General features: G+C 38.1%; 1 protein-coding gene across 1 annotated transcript; it reads right to left on the bottom strand.

The window, feature by feature from the left end:
• Window positions 1–869: 869 nt before the first annotated feature.
• On the bottom strand, window positions 870–6,101 carry LOC120295714 (protein NRT1/ PTR FAMILY 8.3-like). The gene is made up of 5 exons (XM_039317125.1): window positions 5,880–6,101; window positions 4,502–4,607; window positions 4,196–4,413; window positions 2,501–3,051; window positions 870–1,929 (listed from the first exon to the last, which is right to left on the bottom strand). The coding sequence occupies exons 1-5, from the start codon at window positions 5,928–5,930 to the stop codon at window positions 1,110–1,112; spliced, it is 1,746 nt and encodes a 581-aa protein (XP_039173059.1). The 5' UTR covers window positions 5,931–6,101; the 3' UTR covers window positions 870–1,109.
• Window positions 6,102–25,151: the final 19,050 nt, after the last annotated feature.

Below are 25,151 nucleotides of genomic sequence, written 5' to 3' on the forward strand. Positions count from 1 at the left end.
ATTGTTGTATAGAAGCACAGCCACATTAAACAACATTTATACAATGGGGGAAAAAATGAACAACAATGTTCTACACGTAATGCCAAAGTTGGTTGGCTCATCGTTTGGAAGTGGCTAGCAATGATCTAGCAATGAATAAATTATGTTTGAAGATCAGTTGTGATGGGATAAGCAACCGGCGTCTGCTAAATAAGGAAATCGAGCCACAGCGTTTTTTTTTTTTTTTTTTTTTTTTTTCGTGGGTTGATTTACGTATCCTTTCGAGACATTTAAAAAGTCCATGTACGATTTACAGCAATGATAAGAGGTTGCGTGTTTTCATGAGATATTTGAAAATTCGTGTTAATTTCGCTACATTGCCAAGTGGGTCGTGTACGTTTCTTAAGCTAATTGGCCAACGTCTGTAGGTGTCGACGCTTGGTTCATGTCCTCAAGTCCTTCGTGACTCATTTCTCATTTCAACCGTGACCTGATGACGGGAATTTGTCGGACAAACAGACCCTCCGGACAGCAGAACTTTCCAGTTGAATTCGTATGCGCGATACTGCATTCGAATGCACCTAGAGATATCGATTCTAAGTGTTGAGACCAGGCCGATTTTGGACGAGAATCGGCAACAATGAAACCAACCTTAGCTACCAAAGCAAATTGTGGGTGGATCCGAATCGGTGCAGTTGGACAGAGCAGCATAAGTTCATACCAATGTTCGATTTGAGCATCATTACCCTTCTCCATTCAGCTGTATTGTTCCCTAAAACCAGCGAGCGCTCCTAATTTTACAGGCAAAGGATTTTGGCTTGAGCAGCTTCTTAGACTAGACCATCGATCGCAAACAAGGGAAATGTTTGAGATTTCGGACAAATGGACCATAGAAACAGCAGAGGAATTTATCGCAGCATCTTAGATCGGCCGCATGTAAATCTTTATGCACATTCAGCACACAGCAAAACATAGCGTGTGGAGAAAAAGAGGAACAAATCAAATGGAACTGCAGCGATCACTGTTTGTCTAAGTACATAACCAAACTGACCAGCTTGATTCCTATATACAATGAGGGCAACCGAGGCATCACGACGGATTCATTGTGTGAATGACTTGAAGCAAAAGCCTCAAGTGGCCCTCTTTTGCTTGTACCTTTTGGCACAAACGACATAGACCAACATGTTTGAGAAGCTGAGTCCAGCCAGAAGCCAGAAATAATAATCAAGATGCCCCTCGTTCAAGTTATTCGGAATCCACCCAGCCTTGCCACCCGAAGTCGTGAAGTATGTCACAATCGTCAAAATCAAAGAGCTCAAGTAATTACCTAGTGCAGTCGTCAGGAGCGCAAGTGCACTGCACAGGCTCCGCATGGCATCAGGAGACTGCTCGTAGAAAAACTCGAGCTGTCCAATGAAGGTACAAACCTCAGCCGCGCCCACAAGAAAGTATTGGGGTATTTGCCACAAGATGCTGAGTGGGACCGCCACATCCTGGTGGGCCAAACCGAGCTCCCGAGCCAGTTGCAGCCTCCTTATCTCAACCACAGCAGCCGCTGCCATTGCGAGAACAGAGATGAAGAGGCCAATCCCCATCCGCTGCAATTCCGAAAATCCACGTTCTTTCCCAGTGAATTTTCGGGCAATGGGGACAATGATGCTGTCATATACCGGGACCCAGAAGATCACGCTGATGACATCGAATGTGGAGAGGGACGCCGGAGGGATGGCGAAGGAACCAACAGTGGTATCCATCATCATGCCTTGCTCCACGAACATTGTTGACATCTGAGCATAGACGGCTGAGAACACGATTCCAGTGGCCCAGATGGGGAACATGCGGATCAGAATCTTGAGCTCCTCCACTTGTGTCACAGTACACAGATTCCACGAGTTGTACTCCCCACTTTTGGCCTCTGCATCTGAGAGCACAGCAGCTTTGTCGAGACATCTGCAAGCAACCGTCAAGTTTGTAAAATCATCCATAGTAACGAGCAAAGTGATGTGAAATCAACAGAAGCATGCAAAGTTTGCCATGGACAAATCATGCATAGCTCATAATACTAGTGGCCGCCACCAAGAGTAATTACTCAAGTGTCTTCATCATCTACTCAGGCAGCACCAATAGTGTTGACAGACAAGGAGACTTATCTTATCATAACAATCTTAAATTCATCTTTCTGAGATCATGTATGTACAACACACATCTTGAGATATGTCCCTTGCACAATCCATATAATCAAGGTCCATTCAGGAGTTGTCCCTAGGTCTATTAGTAGTACATGTTTGGTAGAACAAACTTCAATTAGCTTCTTGGACTAGACAATAAGACCATAATAGCCCAAGCTACATATGATCAGGATGTTTTTTCATATATGCTTTACAAGTTATGAAATCATAAAAGTCTAGAAGACAAGCCTACACAAGGTTTAAAAGAAATATATCTGAAACTCTTTAGCTTTAACAAATGCCTCACGAGAAAAAGAGCCAAACTTGATGAGGTTTGGAGGAGTAAAACATACTTCAGTTCATCGGTGTGCTCCAGTTTACGACTTCCTTCAATCGCTGAGTTTTGCATTTCGTAAAGGAGACTACCATCTTCAGGTACCTTGATGTTCCACTTCCGGAACGAGGCAACTAAAACCTGGCACATCCTTGTGATGGGACTCCCCCCGGGTCTCTGGAAACGATAAAGGGGGGTGCCTGAGAAGAAACTGGCAATGGCAATCCCCATAAATAATGCAGGAATACCAAATCCCCAGCCCCACCCAGCATTTTCTTGAATCCAAACCAACAAGCTACTGGAAATGAGAGCACCGATATTGATGGAAAAGTAAAACCAGTTAAAAAAGGATCCTTTCTTCATCCTCTCTCTAGGATCAGTGTCATCAAACTGGTCTGCTCCAAAAGATGACACGCATGGTTTGATCCCACCAGTTCCCAGGGCAATCAGATAGAGTCCGAAGAAAAACACTGCATACTGTGCTGGGGTAGTAGTAGGGCATAAAGAACCAACACATTCTACAGGCTTAAATGCTGGAACGGTTGCAGAGAGAGTCAAGGTACACATCCCCTGTAAAGGAATACAGATCAATTTCAAGCGGACAGTTTTGAATGAACAAAACTCTTGCTCCTCATGCAAGCACATATGTCAAGCACATTCACATGAAGAATGGGTAATGGTCACAGAAAACAAGTACAAGATACAAGAAATCACTCCATCACTTGATCATTTACTCATGCCTTGCCACACTATTTTTCTTACTCTTGTTGAGCCAAAATGCTATCCTACGCAACATAGCCAATTTACATAAACACACAACATTTTAGACAAATAAGCTGTAGTTTGGCCCCTCTTCAAAATAGTTATGACTCCAGTTGTGCCATTTGACAACGTCTTTGCTAAAGTCCAAAGTATTACTTATGACTCAGTTTACTTTAACTAAAAGTGTCGCAATTCTATCAGTTCAAGACTCGAGCCACTCTTAAAAAAGACAGAACTACGCATACTCATGACATAATTTTTAATGCATTCCCATATAGCACTAAGAAGAAGAAAAGTGCCTCAATTAGTGTTGATATTGAGGAAAGTTTTGTTGCAATTGTGATTCATGATGACTTTTTAAGGAAATGATGATTCCTCTGGTAAATAATACTGAACTATTGAAGTGCACTTTGAACACCCATTTTAAACATCCAATGATCATAACTTGACACAGACAGTGCTGACTAACTAACATAGGGCTTGAATTCCCAATAATATTGTATTCCCATAACTTTGCAGCATATTTCCACACTGATGTGACACTGAGAGAACACACTTTCACCAAAAGCTATAGTTATGATATAGAAAGCAACATTAGTACAAAAAGGCAGAGTTCCTGTTTTGTAATCCAGGTGTGATATATGAGTATCACAGTTTCATCTCTGCATGCAACATTCAGCAATTCGTTCTAATCATTATTAGCAACAAAGCTAAACTTTTTGATAATTCTAATCCAGCAGAATTTAGAAGCATTATGATGCACCAGTGACTAAATTTAGGTTTTGGAGTTAGCCTCCACCTATAGCAGAGATCATCCAAACAATTCACAAGTTGATGACAATATGAAGAGTGTGTAATCACTGAGAAGAGGATAGAATCTCTTAAGGTGAATCAACCCTATTCATTTACTCACATATCTACTTCCAGGTCATGAACTAGTTTGACTACTTACAAAGAAGTAAATTGTCGAGAAAGCAGCAATCGTCCAATATCTTCCCCAATAAGCATCTGCTACCACAGCTCCAATAAGAGGTGCAAGATAGCAAGTGCCTGCCCAAGTGGTAACGTTTCTTGCAGCAGAGACATTTCCCTCATGCATGTTGTTGGTCAGATAACTAACAAGATTCGTAGCAATCCCATAGTAGGCCAAACGTTCACAACATTCAGTGCCTGTATTTCGCCATTCCAGTTATTAATACATAATGAATTCGATAAAATAAAGTTCACGGAAGATTAACATATAACATCTTTCCATTACCTAGGATGAAAGGACAAGCTCTCCAATTCCCGGTATTACTCTTCAAAACCGGGTTTCCGTTGACGTCAACCGAGCCATCTCCAGTGTACAGTCCATTCTGCTTTTTCTGTGACATAATTCCCATGTCATGAATAGAATAGCATTAGCAGTTCTGATATTCACATGAACAAAATTTCAAGTGTTTATATTTTTTCATATCTTAATAGAAGAGGAGGTAATATGTCCAAAATTGAAAAGAATGAGGTGCAGCAAGCTTGTTGTCATCAGCTACCACTATTAAAGCCTCTCTTTTTTCAACTTTACACTGTAGGGAGGCTACTCCTGACATTTTACATGCTCTGAGTAAAAAACTCATCATCATGGAACAACTGATACCACAAAGCAGATAAAAATCTTGTCTCCTCTCCTTGTCTTGGACAACCCCCTATTCAAGGTGCCTCTTCGATGGAAAGACATGTGAATCATGGTAACGAGTACATTTCAATGATTACATCATCAAGTTAAAAAAAGAATCAAAATCCGCCACTAGATCCACCTCAGAAGATGCTAAGATGTACCAGAATTGGTAACAAAAAAAGTTCTTTTCTCATTGACAGAATCAGGAAAGTCATTAATAGTGAGCAAGAAAAGAAAAACTCAGCAGTTCACCCCATTTAAACTGAACTGACTCCTTCACAGTAAGATAGTATTTTCCTAGACACAGAAAAATAATATATCAAACCACTACAACTGATGTCTTCTGCTTGACAACAGGTCCTCCCTGCAGGAACATATACAAACCAAAACCTCCTAGTGTTGTCCACAAACTGGCGGTCAGCAGCAATCGAAGTGCCATTATAGGACCTCTATTGCTTTCGACTTCAAAGCTCAATCCGCAATCAAAGCAATCACATCACAAGGTTTTTAAGGGGGAAAAAGTTAGCCCGGCCATGAACTTAATTCCCAAGCAATTTTGCAATAATCCCTGCCGAAACAAGTTCAAAAACTCATCATGACAGCTACTACCAAAAGAACAATCCTCCGGATGAACAGAAAATGCAGACTCGGCAATATCCATCGACATCTATCCAAAAAGTCCCCGATCACAAAGGAAACCAAGAAGCTCATTGCTGATCAACAGAATCGATGACCAATTTCAGCCATCATTTACACCCGCCAGCTGAATTTCCATAATCAAGTACAGCTCTCGAGGATTAAAGAAAGAAAGAATCGAGCGAATTTCCAGCTTCAGCATCAGCAAATCGGAAACACACCCACCACGAACTAACAAAATCTAACCCAACAAAAAGAAGAAGGAAACAGGGCGCACAAGCAGATGGGCAATCAAAAGTCAAACCAAGAAACCGGAAAAAAGCAAGAAAAGGGAAAATTCAAGAACCTCCGGGATGCCGTCTTCCAAGAGCAATCTCTCCTCTTCCTGAGAACCCATCTCTCCTTTCCTTCTTCCAACGCGGTCGAGAGGATAGAACGAGGGAACGGGCACCGAAGCGATCGACAAGGGAAGGGGGATGGGCAGACCCTTTGGACGGGGGACGAATATAAAACGGGACGAAATGGAGTATGGGCAAAGGTAAGGGATTCCACGCTTCCTTCCTGACGCGACCGAATTGTCAGCGAATCGCAATGGCCAACGGGGAAGATGAAGAACGGTAGGTGGGGAGGATCGGCTGGGTCTCCGGGATGGATCGAAGGTAAAGGTAAGAGGACGAGGAGCGCGGTTTTTAAAGGACGAGGAGCGCGGTAGTTCAAGATCGGATTTTTATTTACGATGACTTCGTGGGTAATTTCCATTTTCCGAGGTTGGTAAATCTGATGTCTGAAGCAATAATGGGAGAGTGATGATTTATTGCGAATTTCTTGGCCGCCACCATTTTTTTTGTTTTTGGCTAAATCGTGGCGGCATGCTTATTGAATATATTTAATTTTAAAGATAATTCTGTTTTTTTAAAATAATTATTGCGGCGTGATATCATTAGAAAAAGCAAAAAAAAAGGTAACCTTGAGAATTGCCCTTCCGATATATTAATTTATTGCGCTTCGAGCTCTAAAGTAATGAGAGCCACGCTTGTACTCATTTGAAATTTCTCCAAACATTATGGGTTTTAAGTTAATCTTCACTTTTAGCCAAAAAAAAAAAAGGATTAAGATTCTTGATTTTCTTTTCCTTTTTTGGGACCGAGAAAAACTATTAAGATTCGTTTCTTGATTTTTTTCCTTTTTGTGAAGGAGGAAAGGAGACGCAGAGGGGGAAAAAGCATAAAGCAATCGCGAGGGATTTGATTTTTATCAAACACTGGACTATGCTTTTTCACTAATTCCCTATATTTTATATAGAATAATTGATAAGAAGGGACATTTATTTTGTGATGTGCTATTGTTCATTCCTCTCCTCTTTTTTTTTTTCTCTTTTAGTAGCATTCAAATTCATAACGTAATCCCTTATTTCATTTCTTTTGTTCTCTCTTGTAATTAATTGTATCAAGTTTTTTTATTATATTGAACCTACCGAATTTAACGTTAAGGAGTTAATTTAGAGGACTATAGTCATATGATCCTTAATTTATAGAGATGCCTTCACATTTAAAAGCAACTACTTATATCTCTTATAAAATTGAATTAATGAATTACATTTTCCTTAATAACCAAAATATTTAGAGATAGAATGTTGTTGATAGTGAAATTATTTTTCATTAGCTAAATTCCTTCAGCAATACAAGTAACTGTTATAGGAAAAAGTATCAAAATTATTGATTTTCTATTGTACAAATACTCAATTTCTTCTACCTTATCCATGTGGGGCCACGCACCACGTCAACATCACATGCTAAAGTTTTGCTGTACAGCCAAGACTAAATTAACCTTTTATAATGATAGTAATAGTAGGTTACCAGACTAAAAGAGTTAAAAGACTTAATCATAGAAATTAAAAAATAGTTATCGGATTTGATTATACAAATAAAATTGAAACACTGAATTGCCCGCTTTTCACAAGTTATAGAACCAAGAAGCTACGTCACCTAAGTTTTCTTTAGTCAACTTTATCATCTTTCCTCTTTATCACGCAATCAATGACGAAGTTTATATTTTGACGTGTCTTTCAAACGCACAAATTTTTCTTAGCATCTTTCCCTAGTGAAATTCGTCTCCTCATGAAATTTGACGTTTTGGAACCTTTCTCCGCAGGAAGATGGAAATGTCTTGTCTTGAAATTTGATGATACTGCCCAATTTTCTTCTTAAAATTGGGAATGATTAAAGTTGACTTTCAAATTTGTTACGAATTTGAGTTTGAATTTGAATTTATTAATTTGAATTACAAGCAGGAACTAGATGAGTAGAAGATGGCTAGCAAAATATCTTGGACCGAGAAGCAAAAAGTAATGAAGATTGTATATTCAACTCTTTCGCTTTTTTTGACCCAAAAAAATAGAATTCTTTCACTATTTCCTATTATTTCATGTTTTTCTCCCACTTATTTAATAAAATTATCAATATGTTTGAGTTTGCTATTTGTGTGAAGCTGGGAAGTAATTCGTAATCATATTGCGTGACCGTATGAAAGGGGATATTTGATAGCCTAACTTCTACTTTGAATTGCTAGGTAGGTCTAGCATTAATTTTTGAAGATTTGAATTTAATTATACTATCACATTCATTATATACCTATATATATATATATATATATATATATATATATATATCGATATTTAGATAGAATTAAAAGCTTAAACTTTCAAATTGAAATTTGACTTTCTTATTCCAAATTTTGTAAGGAATTTGCAACTAGGTCATTCCACCACATTAATTGGCAAACTCGTTTGGTTGCCCATCATCGATCCTCATGACTTCTGTCATCAATCCTCATGGCGTTCACCACTTCATGAGATAATACTTTCACACATGAATGCACAATATCCAATTCGATCTTCTTATATATAGAATGACGCCCAATCTGAGTTGAGCCAATCAACCATGTCGAGATCATCTATAGAAGTTGAGCATACATCCATAGTAAATGCATGTTGTGAAGTTCAATGACTAACATATTTATTCAAACAATTGAAATTAATAAGTTTGACTGCTCCAAAAATGTTTTTTTGACAATCAGACAGTTCTACGTATTACAACAAATCTGGTTTTTCCCCTGAACATAAAATACTCATAGATCTAGATTGTCATCTTGTCAAAGAAAACACACAACAAGGACTCGTGAAGCCAAGCTACGCGACTTTTGTTTGAAAATACAATTTTTAAACTTAAGCATATAGAATGTAGATAAAGAGTATGTAAACCCCAATGTTAAGTGATACGAGATATTTCAAAGGTCCCTTTCACATATATGGAGGATTGGGAGTGACACATGAAATTTGACTAACGGAGGTGGACACTAGATGGAAAGGGGCGAAACTTGACTTTGATACATTGTTGCAAAGAAACAACCCAAAAGTTTAAATTTATGAATGAAATGTATATAAATAGCATATGAATCCTATTATCAAGCGATGTGACATTTCAACAATACATGATTATAGTCAACAAACATCTACGCAAAGGCATTGAAAATGAGATTTTTGAAAAGTATTGCAAACAAACTGGGGTTGAAAGAATTCAAGAAGCTTACTTGAGGGGGAGTCTTAACTCCAAAAATTTGAATATGATCCGCTTTGGATAAAAGTCAGAGCATTTGAGGCTCGCATTATTGGATTTTGTATCTCATCAATCAATGAACTTGTCGTGAAAGGAGGGAAAGCAAAAAAAAAATCCTGCAAGGCTATAACAGTAATTCGACACGCTCACTTACCATTTAGAGATTTGATCTCATTATTTAAGAATAATCCCTCCTTTCGTCGTTAAACAGAATTTGTCATTACATATAATTTAATGTGTGCGTATAAAAACATAACTACTTGGAGGCCCGTGAAGTATCCTGCAAGCCTTATTAACAAGTTAAAATCAAATCTCGGCTTGCGAAGGTGGCCCAAATCCAGACTAGTTTGCAGGAACGGTGGGATTTGACTCCTAAACTGGAAATCTTCCAATGCTTCAAGAAAGAAAACATGAGGCGGTGGCCATAAAAAACCAGGCACCATGATGCCCTCAAGCATGCAAGTAATTGCATGAATAAGCAAAAAAAAAAAAGGAGAGAGGAAAAGAATTGGTCAATGAGAGCATTCGTTTATTTGCCTAAGAAACAATGACTAAACCCTAGATTTCGGCATATAACATCCCTTAAAATTTTAGATAAATCTAACGAGGCATCTTGACTTATTATGGAAAGAGCTTAATTATATAGAAAAAGGAAAGAATCTTAAAGGGTGGGTGTACTTGCATTCTTCAATCTGTTGCAAATTTAAGTAGAATTAGATGAAAAATTATGTCGAACATTGCATTAGGATGTAAACATTATGACTCACCCATCACAGTAATTATACATACTCATAAGTACAATCGTGCATTGTCGATTCTCACAATTCCGTTGTAGATAGCGCATTCTAGATTTTCAATAAATCAACTCATGAGGTAGAAAGTTTCATGTAAATACCATAAGCCTATGCCTAAGTTTTGTCTAGATTGTATGGAAAGGCCCGTACAAAACTTTAATATAAAGAGGGATCTCATGCAATATCTATTTTGTCAAGGATGATTTAGTGTTACAAACTTTGTGTAGATATATTTTGTTATTGAAGAGGATTGAACCACTCCTAGTACCTTAATGGTCATTCTTCTCATATGGGAGTAGAGATTAAAGATTCGAATATCCACATTCTCAAAGAATTGGGTAATGATGATTTAATTTTAAATGTGGGCTTCAACTTTCACACTTTGCAAAAAGGCATAGCAAATTTAATAGGAGTAGAGTGGGAATAGAGTAGAATTGATTAAAAAAAAAACGATTGCTTTCAAGTTTAAAAACTTTCTAAGATGGTCTTCGGGTGGAATGCTTGTAGCGGAGATATAGCCCCCACGTCGCACATTCGACAAGAGGCCTTGGATGAAAGAGTCCTCATTTGGGTCCATCTTAATGTTTCACTGTCAAATTCTCACACCATCCAAGGAAAGGGTATTTCAATTTGATGAAACCGATTTTGCCAGTCTGAAAATCCTTGGAAATCGAGATGGCAGATTGCGGCGCGTGCCGCCCACAAGACATGGACTGTCGCTTCGTAAATTGCATTCTGGCATGAGAGCCTTATATATAAGGCCTATATTCTCGTCCATTCAGGGCCAGGTTCTATTGGCCCAGGCCCACATGTTGGGTCCATGCATATCACTTTAACCATACAGAAATCGAAAATATTAATGTGGGTTTTTCTCTTGATTTTGGATTCTGTAAGGTTAGGTGGTTAAGGTTTAAAGTGCTTGAATTTGGACGCGATAGATATTATATTAGATATTTTAGCGTCCTAGATTCGGAAAAACATTGGAACCCTAATTCGTCATCATAATCCATCTTTGATATACATGAATGAGATGATTTAATTATGCCCTTGGGGCTTAATTAATCTGCAATGTTCAAATACTCTATATTTTTACAATATGTAATCGATGTTTGAAAAAGTCGAATATGTTTTAGTTTACAAGGGATAGTGATATTGTAAGGGCCTATACTTTTCATAAATTATAATCCGAGACTTGGCTTTTATTTTATTCAATTAAGTACATCAATTTTCAAAATTTGGCTCCATCTTAGGCATCCCATAATTTGTGGTCAATCCCGTCATTCACTCTTTTGAACTCAGCACATGGAAATTACTTTCGCCTTTTTGTTTTTCGTTCCTTCACCTTTTCTTTTGTCCTAGTCCTTATTTCTCTGATCGCCTCCTACTTGGGCCTCCGTCCATTGGCGTCGTCATCAATGATGACTCATATTGTCACCATGGCCTTTCTAGAGAGAGAGAGAGAGAGAGAGAGTTTTTGGTGGTTGTGGTTTGTGGTTTGTGATGTTGAAGCTGAGTGTGGTTAGAGGCTGAATTTGTTCATATTGGCGGGACTAATAAGTACTAATGGCGGTGTTCCAGCATATAAAAAAAAAAAAAAAAAAGTACTACTGGCGGTGGTGAGGCTGAGTTAGGGAGTGGTAGTGGCGCTGGTGATTTTGGACAAGGAAAATAGTTCAAAATGTCTTAAATCTATTGTATTTTGACTAATTTAGTTCTAAACTTTTCAATTTTACTAATTAAATCCAAAATCTTTATACCTTTTTACAAATTGAGTCCATCTAGCCAATTTTGATAGGAAATTGCTGATATAGACACTAGTCATGCCACGTAAAGCGACTAATGCTAACATAGACAATATTTGATGATATTTTAATATTTTTCGCTTTATTTTTATTTTTATTAAAAAAAATTATGGAAATTATCAACATTAGCACTAACTGTGCTATATAAGATGGCCAACGTTCGTGTTAGTAATTTTCGGCTAAAATTGACTTGATAAATTTTATTGAAAAAAGGTCGAAAGGTTTAAGATTCAATTAGCCAAATTGAAAAATTTAAAAGTAAATTGACACAAACATAATACATTTAAGACTTTTTGGTATTTCCCCATTAAAACTCAAGTCATTACATAAAAGGAGAAAACCCTAAAAATTTCACCCATCACCAAGTGCACAATGTCTACATTGAAGCCACTTATTACTTGAAATTGACTTGTGCATTACCCACCTCGTGAGCTTAGCGGGCCCTTTGCGATCTGGATTTACCCAAAACTTCGTCTTTGAGAAACAAAAGAAAATGTGCTACCCCTTGTAGCATATTTAGTATTTACCCAAAGTTGCTTCACCCAATTTTTCCTGCTAATATTACATCAATCGTTTTCCGTGCCTACCACTCTTTTGTCCAAGTCACTCTCTTAATCCCTTTAGTTTTCCACTCAATATAAAAATTTACAGGAAAAGCACAAAAAAGACATAATCTATTAAATTGGTATTTATTTAAGCTTAAATATTTTAATTGAATCAATTTAATTCTAAATATTTTCGCATTGACATCAATTTAGTTCATCTGGCCAATTTAGACTAGAAATCATTAATGTGGATACCGGCTGTCTTATATGACACAATTAGCGTTGATATTGATATTTTAAAATATATTGTCAATATTTTTTTAATTTTTTTAAATTCCCTTTTTCTTTTCTTTTTCAATTCTTTCTCCTTTGTCTTGTGGCTGGTACTGGCCATGGCTGGCGATTAGCCATAGCCGAGGGCCACAAGGGCAACCCTCGTCAAAGGCCATGAGGGCGGTCCTTGCCGGATCCGATAAGGGCTGCCCTTGCCTAGGTCGCAAGGGTCGTGCCCTCACTAGTAGATCTAGTGAGGAAAAACTTCGTTGGGCCTCGGCTGTGGCCGATCACTGGCCATGGCTAGGATCAACCACAGTGCAAGGAGAAAGAACATGGAAGAAAAAAGAAAGAAAAAAGGGAAAAAGAAGAAGAAAAAAGGACAAAATTTTAAAATTAATTATAGATGGAAAAATATCAAAATTTTATATTAAAATATCCATATGAGCCTTGGCTATGCCACGTAATATGGTCAACATTCATGTTAGTAATTTTGGATCTAATATAATTGAATTGATTAAATTGATACCAATGAAAAATATTTAAGACTAAATTAGTTAAATTGAAAGATTTAGAATTGAATTAATATTGATATAATATATTTAAGACTTTTTTGGTACTATTATCAAAACTTTACCTTTCATTCACAGCATTCGACATGTCAACCTATTTTCGTATATGGTTTGTTGTCTATTATCGACAAGGAGATGGGTAGACGCTTGGACAGGACGATCTAAACGAACCAATGGAGCATGGGCAAAGGAAAGGATTTCACATTTCCCTAACGTGGCCGATGTCATCGACCGAATTATTAGCGAATCTTAATGGCGAGTTTGACCCGTCAACTTGGTGCGCGAACGGTGACGAGGGGAGGAATTGAGAAAGAGGAAGAACGGTACTTGTTGGGGATCGGTTGGGTCTCTATAATGGATCGAAGGTCAAAGAAGGGGGCTAATTCCAAGAAAAAGCATAAACTTTATGTCAAGTGATGTGGCCTAAACTTTTCTTTTAACTCATTAAAAAGTATTAATTTTAGGTTGAGTGACAAATCTTATCTAATTCTTTTTTTCTCGTAAAAAAGTAACAACTTTAAATTGAGTGACAATTCCGGTCTCAATTTTTTTTTTTTGTCTCGTAAAAAATCAAAAAATTTCATGGAACTAACCGTTAACTCTCTATCCGAAGTCGACCTTGTTTTGGAAAAAAAGGCTTCCAGTTAGGAGCTAAGCGTATCTTATTCATGGTGTTTCTTGACGGGCAAAGTGATAAAGTTTGGTCGGAAAAATTTAATATGGAGATCTTTTTAACTTGCTAATGAAGTGTAGGAGCATGATGAATAGCTTTACCAATATTCTCCGAGTTGTGGCTTAAATAAGAGATGATGAATAGTGCTTTAAATCCAACCAGTAAGTGCACATGGTTTTATTGCTGAGGACAATCAATGGATCTAAATGAAGGCGGGTTAGATTTGAGATTTAAGTGAAAATTGGTAATTTTTTTTTAGATAAAAAAATTTGGGGCCAAATTTATTATTAGAGTTGGCGTTTTTTACAAGATAAAAAATGTTTGGGCTAAATTTGTCACTCAACATAAAGTTAGTGTTCTTTTTTAAAAAATTGAAAACAGGCCTAAAAGAAAGAGGTCGTACCACGGTTCTTTCAAGATCGAATTTTTATTTTCTGACGACTTCGTGGGTATTACCATTTTCGAGGTTGGTTCCTCTAATGTATTAAGCAATTATGAGAGAGATTTAAATTTATTGTGAACTTCTTTGCCGCTCCCAATTTTTTTTTTTTTTTAAATAAATCGCGGCACCATGCTAATCGAAAAATTTAATTTTAAAGATAATTTTATTTTTATAGTAATTATTGTGACATGATATCATTAGAAGTTTCCCTCCCCATGATAAAAAGAAAAAAAAATTGCTCTCCCGATATTAATTTATTGCACTCTAAAGTTTTTTTTATTTTTATTTAATAACCGTGGACTTCACCACGGGCCCCCATGCTCGAACAGCATCGAAGGGCCGGGCTCCTATATCTGGAGGAAGACTAGCACATGACCCCACCATCATAGCCCTCCACTTAAGATACTAGCACCTGGAGATTCGAACTTGCGACCTTAGTGATGAGAAGCAAGCCCCGAACCATCACAGCTGTCTACCGGTGGGTTTATTGCACTCTAAAGTTAAGACACCGACAAAAGTAAAAACATCCTTGGTTCTTCCCTTTCCTCTTTCTAAAAACGAGGGAAGGAGACGCATCTGGAAGAGCAAATTGGGAGCAATTCCGAGGGGAGGGAGTTTTATCAAACCCTAGATTATGTTTTTCACTGATTCTCTTTATTTTATATAAAATAATCGATAAAAAGGGGCATTTATTTCGTGATGTGTAGTTCATTCCTTTTTTTCTCTTTTACTAGCTTCCAAATTTATAACTTAAATCCCTCACTTCATTTCTTTTGTTCTCTCCTGTACTTAATTGAATCCATTTTTTCTTATTATATCAGGCCTACACAAATTGACATTAAGGAGTTAATTTAGAGGACCAAGTCGTATTTTATATTGAGACACCAATACATCTAAAACTAGGGGTGAGCATCGGTCCAAGGTCAACCTTGGACTAACCTTGGACCGGCCCAACTCTGCGGGTCCCGATCCGGTTCGCGGGGAGACTGGATGGGTCATTGGTCCTAGTTCTTGGTCCGGCCTTGTGTGGGTCGGTCCTTGATCTGAGAGTTTCGGGTTGATTCAACCTGGATCAACCCCGACTATATATAAAATGTATTATTTATAAAAAAAATTATATAGATAAAACCTTAAAATAAATAGCATCAACAACATTAAACAGCTCTTTAGTGAGGAGTTCAAGTAATTTTACATTGTTATTTAATAACTTAGGTTTTTAATGTCTTTTACGGCGTCAATAGTCATAATTTATGAAGGAGAAAAATGTTTTTGTGAGGAGTCCTCACGGCGTTTAAAAAGGCACCTTATGACATTCTTCTCTAATATTTGTTCTCTTCTATCTTATTTTTCCTCTTAGTCTTCAATTTGCTAAAATAATAATAAAAACAAACAATTTCTCCGCTTGCCATTCGACACTCACCTCGCTCGCTTTGGGTCACTCATGCCACTCATCGCTCGATGCTCGCTTGGCTTATTGCTCCCCGCTCGACATTCAATACTTATTCTATTCGACGCTCACCCCACCTGACCCTCACCGCTTGCCTTTCTTAACCGACCTTGCTCATCATCGTACCCATTAAGTCGGTATAGTCATTGGTTGCCTTTTCAAGGAGTACAAAAAATGAAATAAAAAATTATTGGTTAGTCTTGGGTTGACCTTAAAACCGGACCAAACCCATTGGGTTAGTTCAGTCCTTAATCGTTTTTTTAAGGAGTACAAACAATGAAATAAAAAAATTATCAGTTGGTCTCAGGTTGACCTTGGAATCGGACTAAACCCATTGGATCGGTCCAGTCCTCAGTCCCAAGCTCAATAGGGTCAGTCATCGGTCCCAAAAATTGAGGATTGGCATTGTGCGGGTTGGTCCTAGGGTTAGGGGGTGGACCGGCCCAACCTAGACCATGCTCACCCCTATCTAAAACTAATAGCTTATACTCATAAAATTGAATCAATGGAAAACATTTTTACTAATAACAAAAATGTTTAGGGATAGAATAAGTTGATCCTGAACTTTTCTAAGCAACACAAGAATTATTATAGGACATCTCCAATTTATTGATTTTCCATGATACAAATGCATTCAATCTCTTTTATATTATCAACATGGCGCTAGGCACCATGTCAACATCACATTCAAAACTTTTGTCACTTAATCAATACTACAAATAGCATTTTTATGATGATAGTAATAGTAGGTGATAAAATGACTCGATTGCACAGACTAAAAGAGTTAGAAGACTTAATTATAGAAATGAAAACAGTTACCGAACGTGATGGCACAAAACAATTCAAACATTGAATTGCACATTTTTCACCAGAGTTATGGAACCAAAAAGCTACTTCCCCCAAGTTTTCTTTAGTCAACTTTATCATCTTTCCTCTTTATCACGCAATTAATGACGAACTTAATATTTTAACGTGTCTTTCAAAAGTACAAACTTTCGTAGCATTTTTCCTTAATGAAATTCGTCTCCTCATGAAATTTGACTTTTCGTGACATTTCTCCGCAGGAGGATGGAAATTTCTTCTCATGAAATTTGATGAAATTGCCCTATTTTTCCCCTTAAAAATGGGAATGATCAATGTTAACTTTCAAATCATTATGAGTTTTCGAATTTATCTTAGCTTTTAGCAAAAAACGATTAACATTCTTAATTTTCTTTCCCTTTTTTGGGAACGAGAAAAACTATTGAGATTCGTTTCTTGATTTTCTTTTTTCATTTTTTGGGAAGGAGGAAAGGATACGGATAGGGAAAGAAGGCAATAGGGAGGGATCGGTGTCTCATCGAACAGTCAGCTATGCTTTTTAACTAATTCCCTTTATTTTATATAAAATAATCCATAAAAAGGGACATTTATTTCATGATGTATAGTTCTTTCATTTTTCCTCTTTTACTAGCTTCCAAAATTATAACTTAAATCCCTCATTTCATTTCTTCGGATCTCTCTTGCAATTAATCGAATCCAGTTTCCTTTATTATATGGGTACCACTGAATTTAGTGTTAAGGAGTTAATTTAGAGGACCAAAATTAAGTTGTATGACCTTAAATTATCAAGATGCCATCACATTTAAAAGCAACAACTTCTATCACTTACAAAATTTACTCAATGAAAATCATTTTCTTAATAAAAGAAAATGTTTGGGGATAGAATATTGTTGATAGTGAATTTATTTTTCATCAGCTAAATTTTCTGAGCAATATAAGTAATTGTAATAGAAAATCGTATCTGAATTATTGTTTTTATGTGATACAAACGCACTAAATTTCTTTTATCTTATTGATGTGATACCAGATATCACGTCAACATCACATCTAGAAGTGTTGTCACATACATAATTAATACTAAATTAAAGTTTTTATGATGATAGTAGTAGTCGGTGATAAATGACTCCATTGAATGGACTAAAAGAGTTAAAAGATGTAATCTTAGAAACTGAAGAATAGTTATTGGATTTGATCATACAAATAAAATTGAAACACTGAATTGAACACTTTTCACAAGAGTTATGGAACAAGACGCTACTTCCCCTCAGTTTTCCTTGGTCAACTTTACCATCTTTCCTCTTTATCACGCAACCAATGACGAACTTTAGATTTTGACGTGGCTTTCAAAAGAACAAATTTTTCTTAGCATGTTTTCTAAGTGAAATTCGTCTCCTCATGAAATTTGACGTTCTGCAATCTTTCTCCGCAGGAGGATGGAAATGTCTTCTCTTGAAATTTGATGAAATTGCCCCATTTTCCCCTTAAAATTGGGAATGGTCAAAGTTAACTTTCAAATTTGTTACGAATTTGAATTTATTAAGTTGAATTACAAGCAGGAACTAGATGAGTAGAAGATGGCCAGAAAAATATTAGGGCGCGTTTGGTAACATTTCTGTTTAAAAATTGTTCTAGGGAACAGAAATAAAAAAAAAAAAGTGTTTCTGTTCCGGGGAACAATTTTTTAACAAAAACACGCGTTTGGTAAATTTGTTTCGGGAATAAAAAATAAACAGAAACACGTTTGGTAAATTTGTATAATTTTTTTATTTCTTTTATTTTTTAATATTTGTTCTATTTTCTTTCTTATTTTCTTATTTCTTTTTCCTTTTTCATTTTTTTTTTTTTTCTTTTGGCCGGTCGCCGGCCTCGGCCCATGGCCGGCGGCCGGCCGACGAGGGCCGGCGGCCTCGCCCGGCCACGGCGAGGCTCGCCGGCCCCGGCGAGGCCGAGCCTCGCCATAGCTAGGCGAGGCTCGACCTCGCCGGATCTGGCGAGCTCCCCCGGTAGCAAGGCTCGGCGTCGGCCGCGGCCCCAGGCGGCTCGGCCTCGCCGGATCAGGGCGAGATCGAGCTCGCCCGGCTCGGCGCGACGTTGGGCTCGCCTTGGCTAGGCGAGCTCGAGCTCGCCAGTCCGGCGAGCTCGACCTCACCCGGCGGCCGGCGAGGCTCGGCCTCACCGGCCACCGCCGGGAGTCGACTTGGCGGTGGCCCGGCGACGCCAAGCCTCGCCGGCCGGCCGGGCGAGGTCGGGCTCGCCGGATCTCGGGCGAGCTCGCCCGGCCAAGGCGAGGCCGAGCTTCGCCAAGGGCCGGTGATGCTCCGGTGAGTACGCCGCCCCCGACGGCTCGATCGCCCGGCGGTCACCGGCCACGGCCGAGCCGGCCACCGGCCAAAAGAAAAAGAAAGAAAAAAAGAAGAAAGAAATGTGTTTCTCAAATCATTTTTCGAAACGAGAAACAATTTTTTTTTTGTTTCTTTTTCTGTTTCGAGATGTGTTTCGGGAACAAAAAAACAATTTTGGAACAAAAACGCACCCAAACGCGTTTACCTTTTTTTTTGTTCCCGGGAACAGAAAAAAAGCAGAAAAGTTGTTTAAAAACAAAAAAAGAAGTGAAAACAAACACGCCCTTATTGAGCTGAGAAGCAAATTGATGAAGATTAGTCTAATCAACTCTTTCACTATTCCCCCCAAAAGAACTCTTTAATATTTCTCATTATTTCATATTTTTCTCCGACTTATTTAATATAATTATTAATACGTTTGAGTTTGCTATTTGTGTGAAGTTGGGAAGTAAATCATAATCATATTGCATGATCATATGAAACATGATGTGTGATAGCCTAACTTTTACTTTGAGATGCGAACTCTGAAGTGCCATAACTTGGCAGAAAATGACACTTAAGTGCCATAACTTAGGAAATGTATACTTAAGTGTTAAAATCGGAGTAAAATTGATCACTTTAGTGCCAATCAGGCCAAAATCCAGCTAAAACGCTACGTATTAATTTTCCGGTGAAGTAAGTGCAAAACGACATCATTTTGGTATTGACGTGGTAAAAATTTAATATAAATTTAATATAAAAATAAATTTATTTAAACATTTAAAAAATAAAAATAAAATTTTAAAATTTTAAATATTTAAAATATATATATTTAAAAAAGGGAGGCGGGCGAGGATCCCTCGGCCATCCACTGCCGTCGCCTCCCCACCGCTACCGGGAAGGGCCAGAACGGAGGGGGGGGGTCGGCCGGGGTCATCGAGCCACGATTAGGGGCCGGCGACCTTGACTAATTGGTGACGAGGGCTGCGAGCCCTCACCTAGATTCGATGGGGTCGACGGTCCTCGCCCAAATCTGGCGAGGGGGAAGGAGGATGAGGGGAGGCAGCTAGCGGCTAAAGGAGGAGGAAGGAGGAGGAGGGAGGCGGTCGGCGGCGAGGGCAGGGCCACCAAGCCACGGCCGAGGGCCGGCGACATGGGTACGTAGGCCGACCGGTGCTTGCCGCCGATCGGGCCGAGGCCGTCGGCCCTCGACCCGGGCTTGGTGGCCCCGACTAACCCTCCCCACCTTCCGGCAACGGCGGCGAGGCGACGGCTACCTTCCTCCTCCTCCTCCTCCTCCTCCGATTATATATATATATATTATGTTATTATTTTTTTTAAAATTTAATCTAATTACATTTTTATATTATATTAAAATTCAAAATTATGCCAAAACAACGTCGTTTTGACCAATTTAAGAGCTCTATTTTAGCCAACACCTGAAACGACGTTGTTTTGAAAGAATTAGAGCTGACTTAGCTCTTCAACGAGCCATCTCGCTGAGAAATATTAATATTTAATTGACATATGATTTCTAGTCGGCTTTGTCGAATGTGGCACTCAGGTGTCCCACTTTTCTTAAAATGTGGCACTTAAGTGTCACTTTTATAAGTTATGGCATTTAAGTGTCACTTTGTGCCAAGTTATGGCACTTGAAACGTTCTTTTGCCCTTTTACTTTGAATTGCTAAGTATGTCAAGCATTCATTTTGGAAGATTTGATTTTACTTATACTTACACATTCAATGAATACCTGTACATATAGATATCTAGATAGAACGAAAAGCTTAAACTTTCACATTGAAATTCAACTTTCTTATTCCAAATTTTGTGAGGCATTGCAACTAGGTCATTGCACCACATTAATTTGCAAACTCGTTTGGTCGCCCGTCATCGATCCTCTTGGCTTTCACCTCTTCGTGAGATAATGCTTTCTCACATGAATGCACCACATCCAATTTTTTTTTTTTTTTTTGCCGAACACCACATCCAATTTGATCTTCTTGTATTTGGACAATACGCTCAATTTGAGTTGAGACAATCAACCGCGTCGAGATCATCTACAGAAGCTGAACTTATATCCAAGGCAAACGCATATTGTGAAGCTCAATGACAAATTTATTCCAGCAATTGGGATTAACAAGTTTGCCCGCTCCAAAAATAAAAATAAAAATTGATAATCAGACAGTTCTGCATGTTACAACAAATCTGGTTTCCCATGAACGTAACAAACTCATAGAACTAGCTTGTCATCTTGTTAGAGAAAACGCACAACAAGGACTTATTAAGCCAAGCTAGGTGACTACTGTTAGAAAATCCAATTTATAAACTTAAGTGCCTAGGTGGAACATAGATAGAGAGTATATGAACTCCATTGTTAAGTGATGTGAGATATTTCAAATATCCCTTTCACATGTAAGGCGGATTAGGAATGGCACGTGAAATTTGACGAACAAAAGTAGATGTATAGATGAAAATGGTCAAATTTGACTTTGATATCGTATTAGAAAAAAAAACAACTCGAAAGTTTAAATTTATATGAAATTATATAAATAGCATATTGACCCTATTATCAACTGAAGTGACATTTCGACAATCAAGATTACAATCAACAGACATCTAAGCGAAGGCATTGGAAAATGAAATTTTATTAAAGTATTGCAAACAAATTGAGTCTGAAGGAATTCCGTACGCCTGTTTGAGGGGGAGTCTTAACTCCAAAAACTTGAATTTGGATATAAGTCAGAGCATTTGAGGCTCACATCGTTGGATTTTGTCTCTCATTAATCAATAAACTTGTCGTGAGAGGAATGAAAACTAAAAAAAAAATATCCTGCGAGGCTATAACAGTATCATTATTTAAGAATAATCCCTCCTTTCGTTATTAAATAGATATTTTCATTACATATAATTTAAGGTGTGCATATAAAACATAACTACTTGGAGACCTGTGAAGCATCATCCTACAAGCCTTATAAACGAGTTAAGGTCAAATCTCGGCTTGTGAAGGTGGCCCAAACTCAGAATAGTTTGCACGCATGGTGGAATTTGACTCTTGCACTGGAAATCTTGCAATGCTTCAAGAAAGAAAGCATGAGGCGGTGGCCATAAAAAGCCAGGCACCATGAAGCCCTCAAGCATGCAAGTAATTGCATGGATAAGCATGAAGAAATAAAACACTACTTAATCGCATGGATATGCATGAAAAAACAAATGAATTCATGAACTTGATCTGAAATTGTACAAGACCAAAAAAAAAAAAAAAAAAAAAAAAAGGAAAAGAATTGGTCAGTGAGAACAGTCGTTCTTGCCTAACAAACAACGACTACACCCTGGATTTCAATATAACATCTGTTAAAACGTTAGATAAATCAAAGATGGCGTCTTGACTTATTATGGAAAAAGCTTAAATATATATAATAAATAAATAAAATCCTAAAGGGCGGGTGTACTTGCATTCTTCAATCTGCTGCAAATTTGTGCAGATTTAGATGAAAAATTAGATGGAACATTGCATTATAATTTAAACATTATAAACTCACCCATTGTAGTAATTATAAGTACTCACAAGTAGAATTGTGCACACTCGATTCTCGCAATTCCAATCTAGATAACGCATCCTGGATTATCAATAGATCAACTCATGGGGTAGAAAGTTTAATGCGCATACCATAAGCCTAAAATCCAAGTTTTGTCAAGATTGTATGGAAAGGCCTACACAAAACTTTGATATAAAGATGGATCTCGCGCAACATCTATTTAGTCAAGGATGAATTGGTGTTACAGACTTTGTGTTGTTATACTTTGCTATTGAAAATGATTGGTTTCAAGTTTAAAAACTTTCTAAGGTGGTCATCGGGTTGAACGCTTGTAGCGGAGATCTTAGCCCCCACGTCTTCCGTTCGACAAAAGGCCTTGGGTGAAGAGTCCTCGTTTGGGCCCATCTTATTGTTTGACTGTCAAATTCCAACACCATCTAAGGAAAGAGTACCGCAATTTGATGAAACCGATCTTGCCAATCTGAAAATCCTAGGAAATCGAGATGGCAGATTGCGGCCAACGCCTCCTACACGACATGAACTGTCGCTTCATTAATTGCATTCTGATATGAGAGCCTTTTGTATATAAGGCCTATATTCTCGACCAGTCTGGGCCAGGTTTGATTGGCCCAGGCCTACAAGTTGGGTCCATGCATATCACTCTAACAATATGGAAATCGAAAATATCAATGTGGGCTTTTCTTATGATTTTGGAGACTCTGTAAAGTTAGGTGGTTAAGTTTTAAGTGCTTGATTTGGATGCAGTAGATCTTATATTCAGTATTTTAGCGTTCTTCATTATGAATGACGTTGGGACCCAAACTCGTTACCGTAACCCATGCTTGATACGCATGAACGAGATGTTTTATGTATGCCCTAGGGACTTACTTAATCTGAAATGTTCAAATACTCTATACATTGAGAATTGGTGTAGGATTCGTTGAAAAGTAGTGAATACTCAGGGTAAATTTAAATGAATAAATTATAAAACTCAATATTTTTACGATATGTGATTGATGTTTGAAAAATTCAAATATGTTTTAATTTATTAGGGATAATGACATCGCAAGGGTCTAAACTTTTCATCATTTATAATCCAGAACTTGATTTTTATTTTATTTAATTAAGTACCTCAGCTTTCAAAATTAGGCTGGATCTTAGGCAACCGGTAAATTGTGGTCAATCACGTCATTCACTTTTTCAGACTCAGCACATAGAAATTACTTTCACCCTTTGCTTTCATTCCTTTGTTTTTTATTTTGTTCTCAGTCCTTCCTCTGCTCGCCTGACTTGTGCCTCCGTCCATCGGCACCATCATCATCGTCGCCATGGCTATCCCATTAGTAGTAGTGCCTGGGGGTGTGTGGTTGGAGGCGGTGAGGCTAGATTCGTTCATATCGGCGGGACTGAGTATTACTGGCGGTGGTGAGGCTGAGTCAGGGAGTGGTAGGGTCGACTGACGGGGTTGGTGGTTTTTGGACTCGTAATGTTAGTGCGGTGTTGGAGAGCGGTAGCTACCATTATTCGAGATGGGGGTGGGGATATCTTGTTAATGAGTTTCCCTGTAACACTTGTTAAGAATACTTAATAAAAAAATGTTTTGCTGCCAAGGGCATTTTTTAGCAGAGAGAGATATGGATGCCAGTGTGTACGTTTGAAGATTTCCTAACAGCATTAATGTCCGTATCAACAGTTTTCATTTGTGTATTTAACAGAGACCTCACATTGAGTCACATTTAAAAAGTTTAGGTATTTCATTGGAAAATAAGTGACCTTTTAAATACTTATAGCGTGCACCTCTATTAAATATGCTCAACCATTGAAGACTCAAGTCATTATCTTAAAAGGAAACCCTAAAAGATTGGTGCGGTGACTAAATAATGGGCAGATGTCCTTAAAGGATATATTTCAATTTCTCACATCACCAAGTGCACCATACCTACATTGAAGCCCCTATTATTCGAAACTGACTTATGCATTACCTAGCTCGTGAGGTTAGCGGGCCCTTCGCCATCTGGATTTACCCAAAGCTTTGTCTTTGAGAAACAGAAGAAAACACGCTAGCCCTTATATCATATTTACCCAAAGTTGCTTCACCAACTTTTTTCTGCTAATGTTCTATCAATTTTTTTTTCCTTGCCTACGCCTCTTTTCTCCAAGGTGATTCCCTTAATCCATTTAGCTTTCCACTCAATATCGCACTTCATCTTTATTCGCAGCATTCAAGGCGTCAACCTAATTTCGTATTCAATGAACATAGCCAGGACGTGGTTCTTCATCTCAGCAAAGAAGAGGTTGCATCGACTCCTCCACAATTCGGATTCAATGAACCGTGTGTTTTACGATCCAGCTTCTTTTGATCGGTATCAAACTTTTGCTGTTAGAAATGTGCTGGAGGGATGGAAAATAGACTTCGATTTTTGCACGCGGGTATGGTGGGGTCTAGCCCCACCTAATCACTCCTTTAACCACAAAAGGAAATTCCTCATTAATAAACTAATCCTCCTGCTCCCACCTTTTCTATGTGGGACAAAGTAAAAGGCACTTATTTTGTTTTAACAAACAAAATTCCAACACATATTGCGTCAAAAGGTGGTTGCCTTTTTCCCTTGCGTTTTGTTTTTTGTTCCCCACTCCAATTTGTGCCCCAGATTGCGTTCAGTGTAAGGACGACCGACCGGAGCTCAAGCGACTTCCCCAGAAAGTAAAATCGTCATCCTCATTTTGTTTCCAACGCCCCTGAAAGCTATGGCGATACTCTTTTGAAGTGACACC

Source organism: Eucalyptus grandis, chromosome 7 (genome assembly GCF_016545825.1).
Source record: "Eucalyptus grandis isolate ANBG69807.140 chromosome 7, ASM1654582v1, whole genome shotgun sequence".
NCBI lineage: Eukaryota > Viridiplantae > Streptophyta > Magnoliopsida > Myrtales > Myrtaceae > Eucalyptus > Eucalyptus grandis.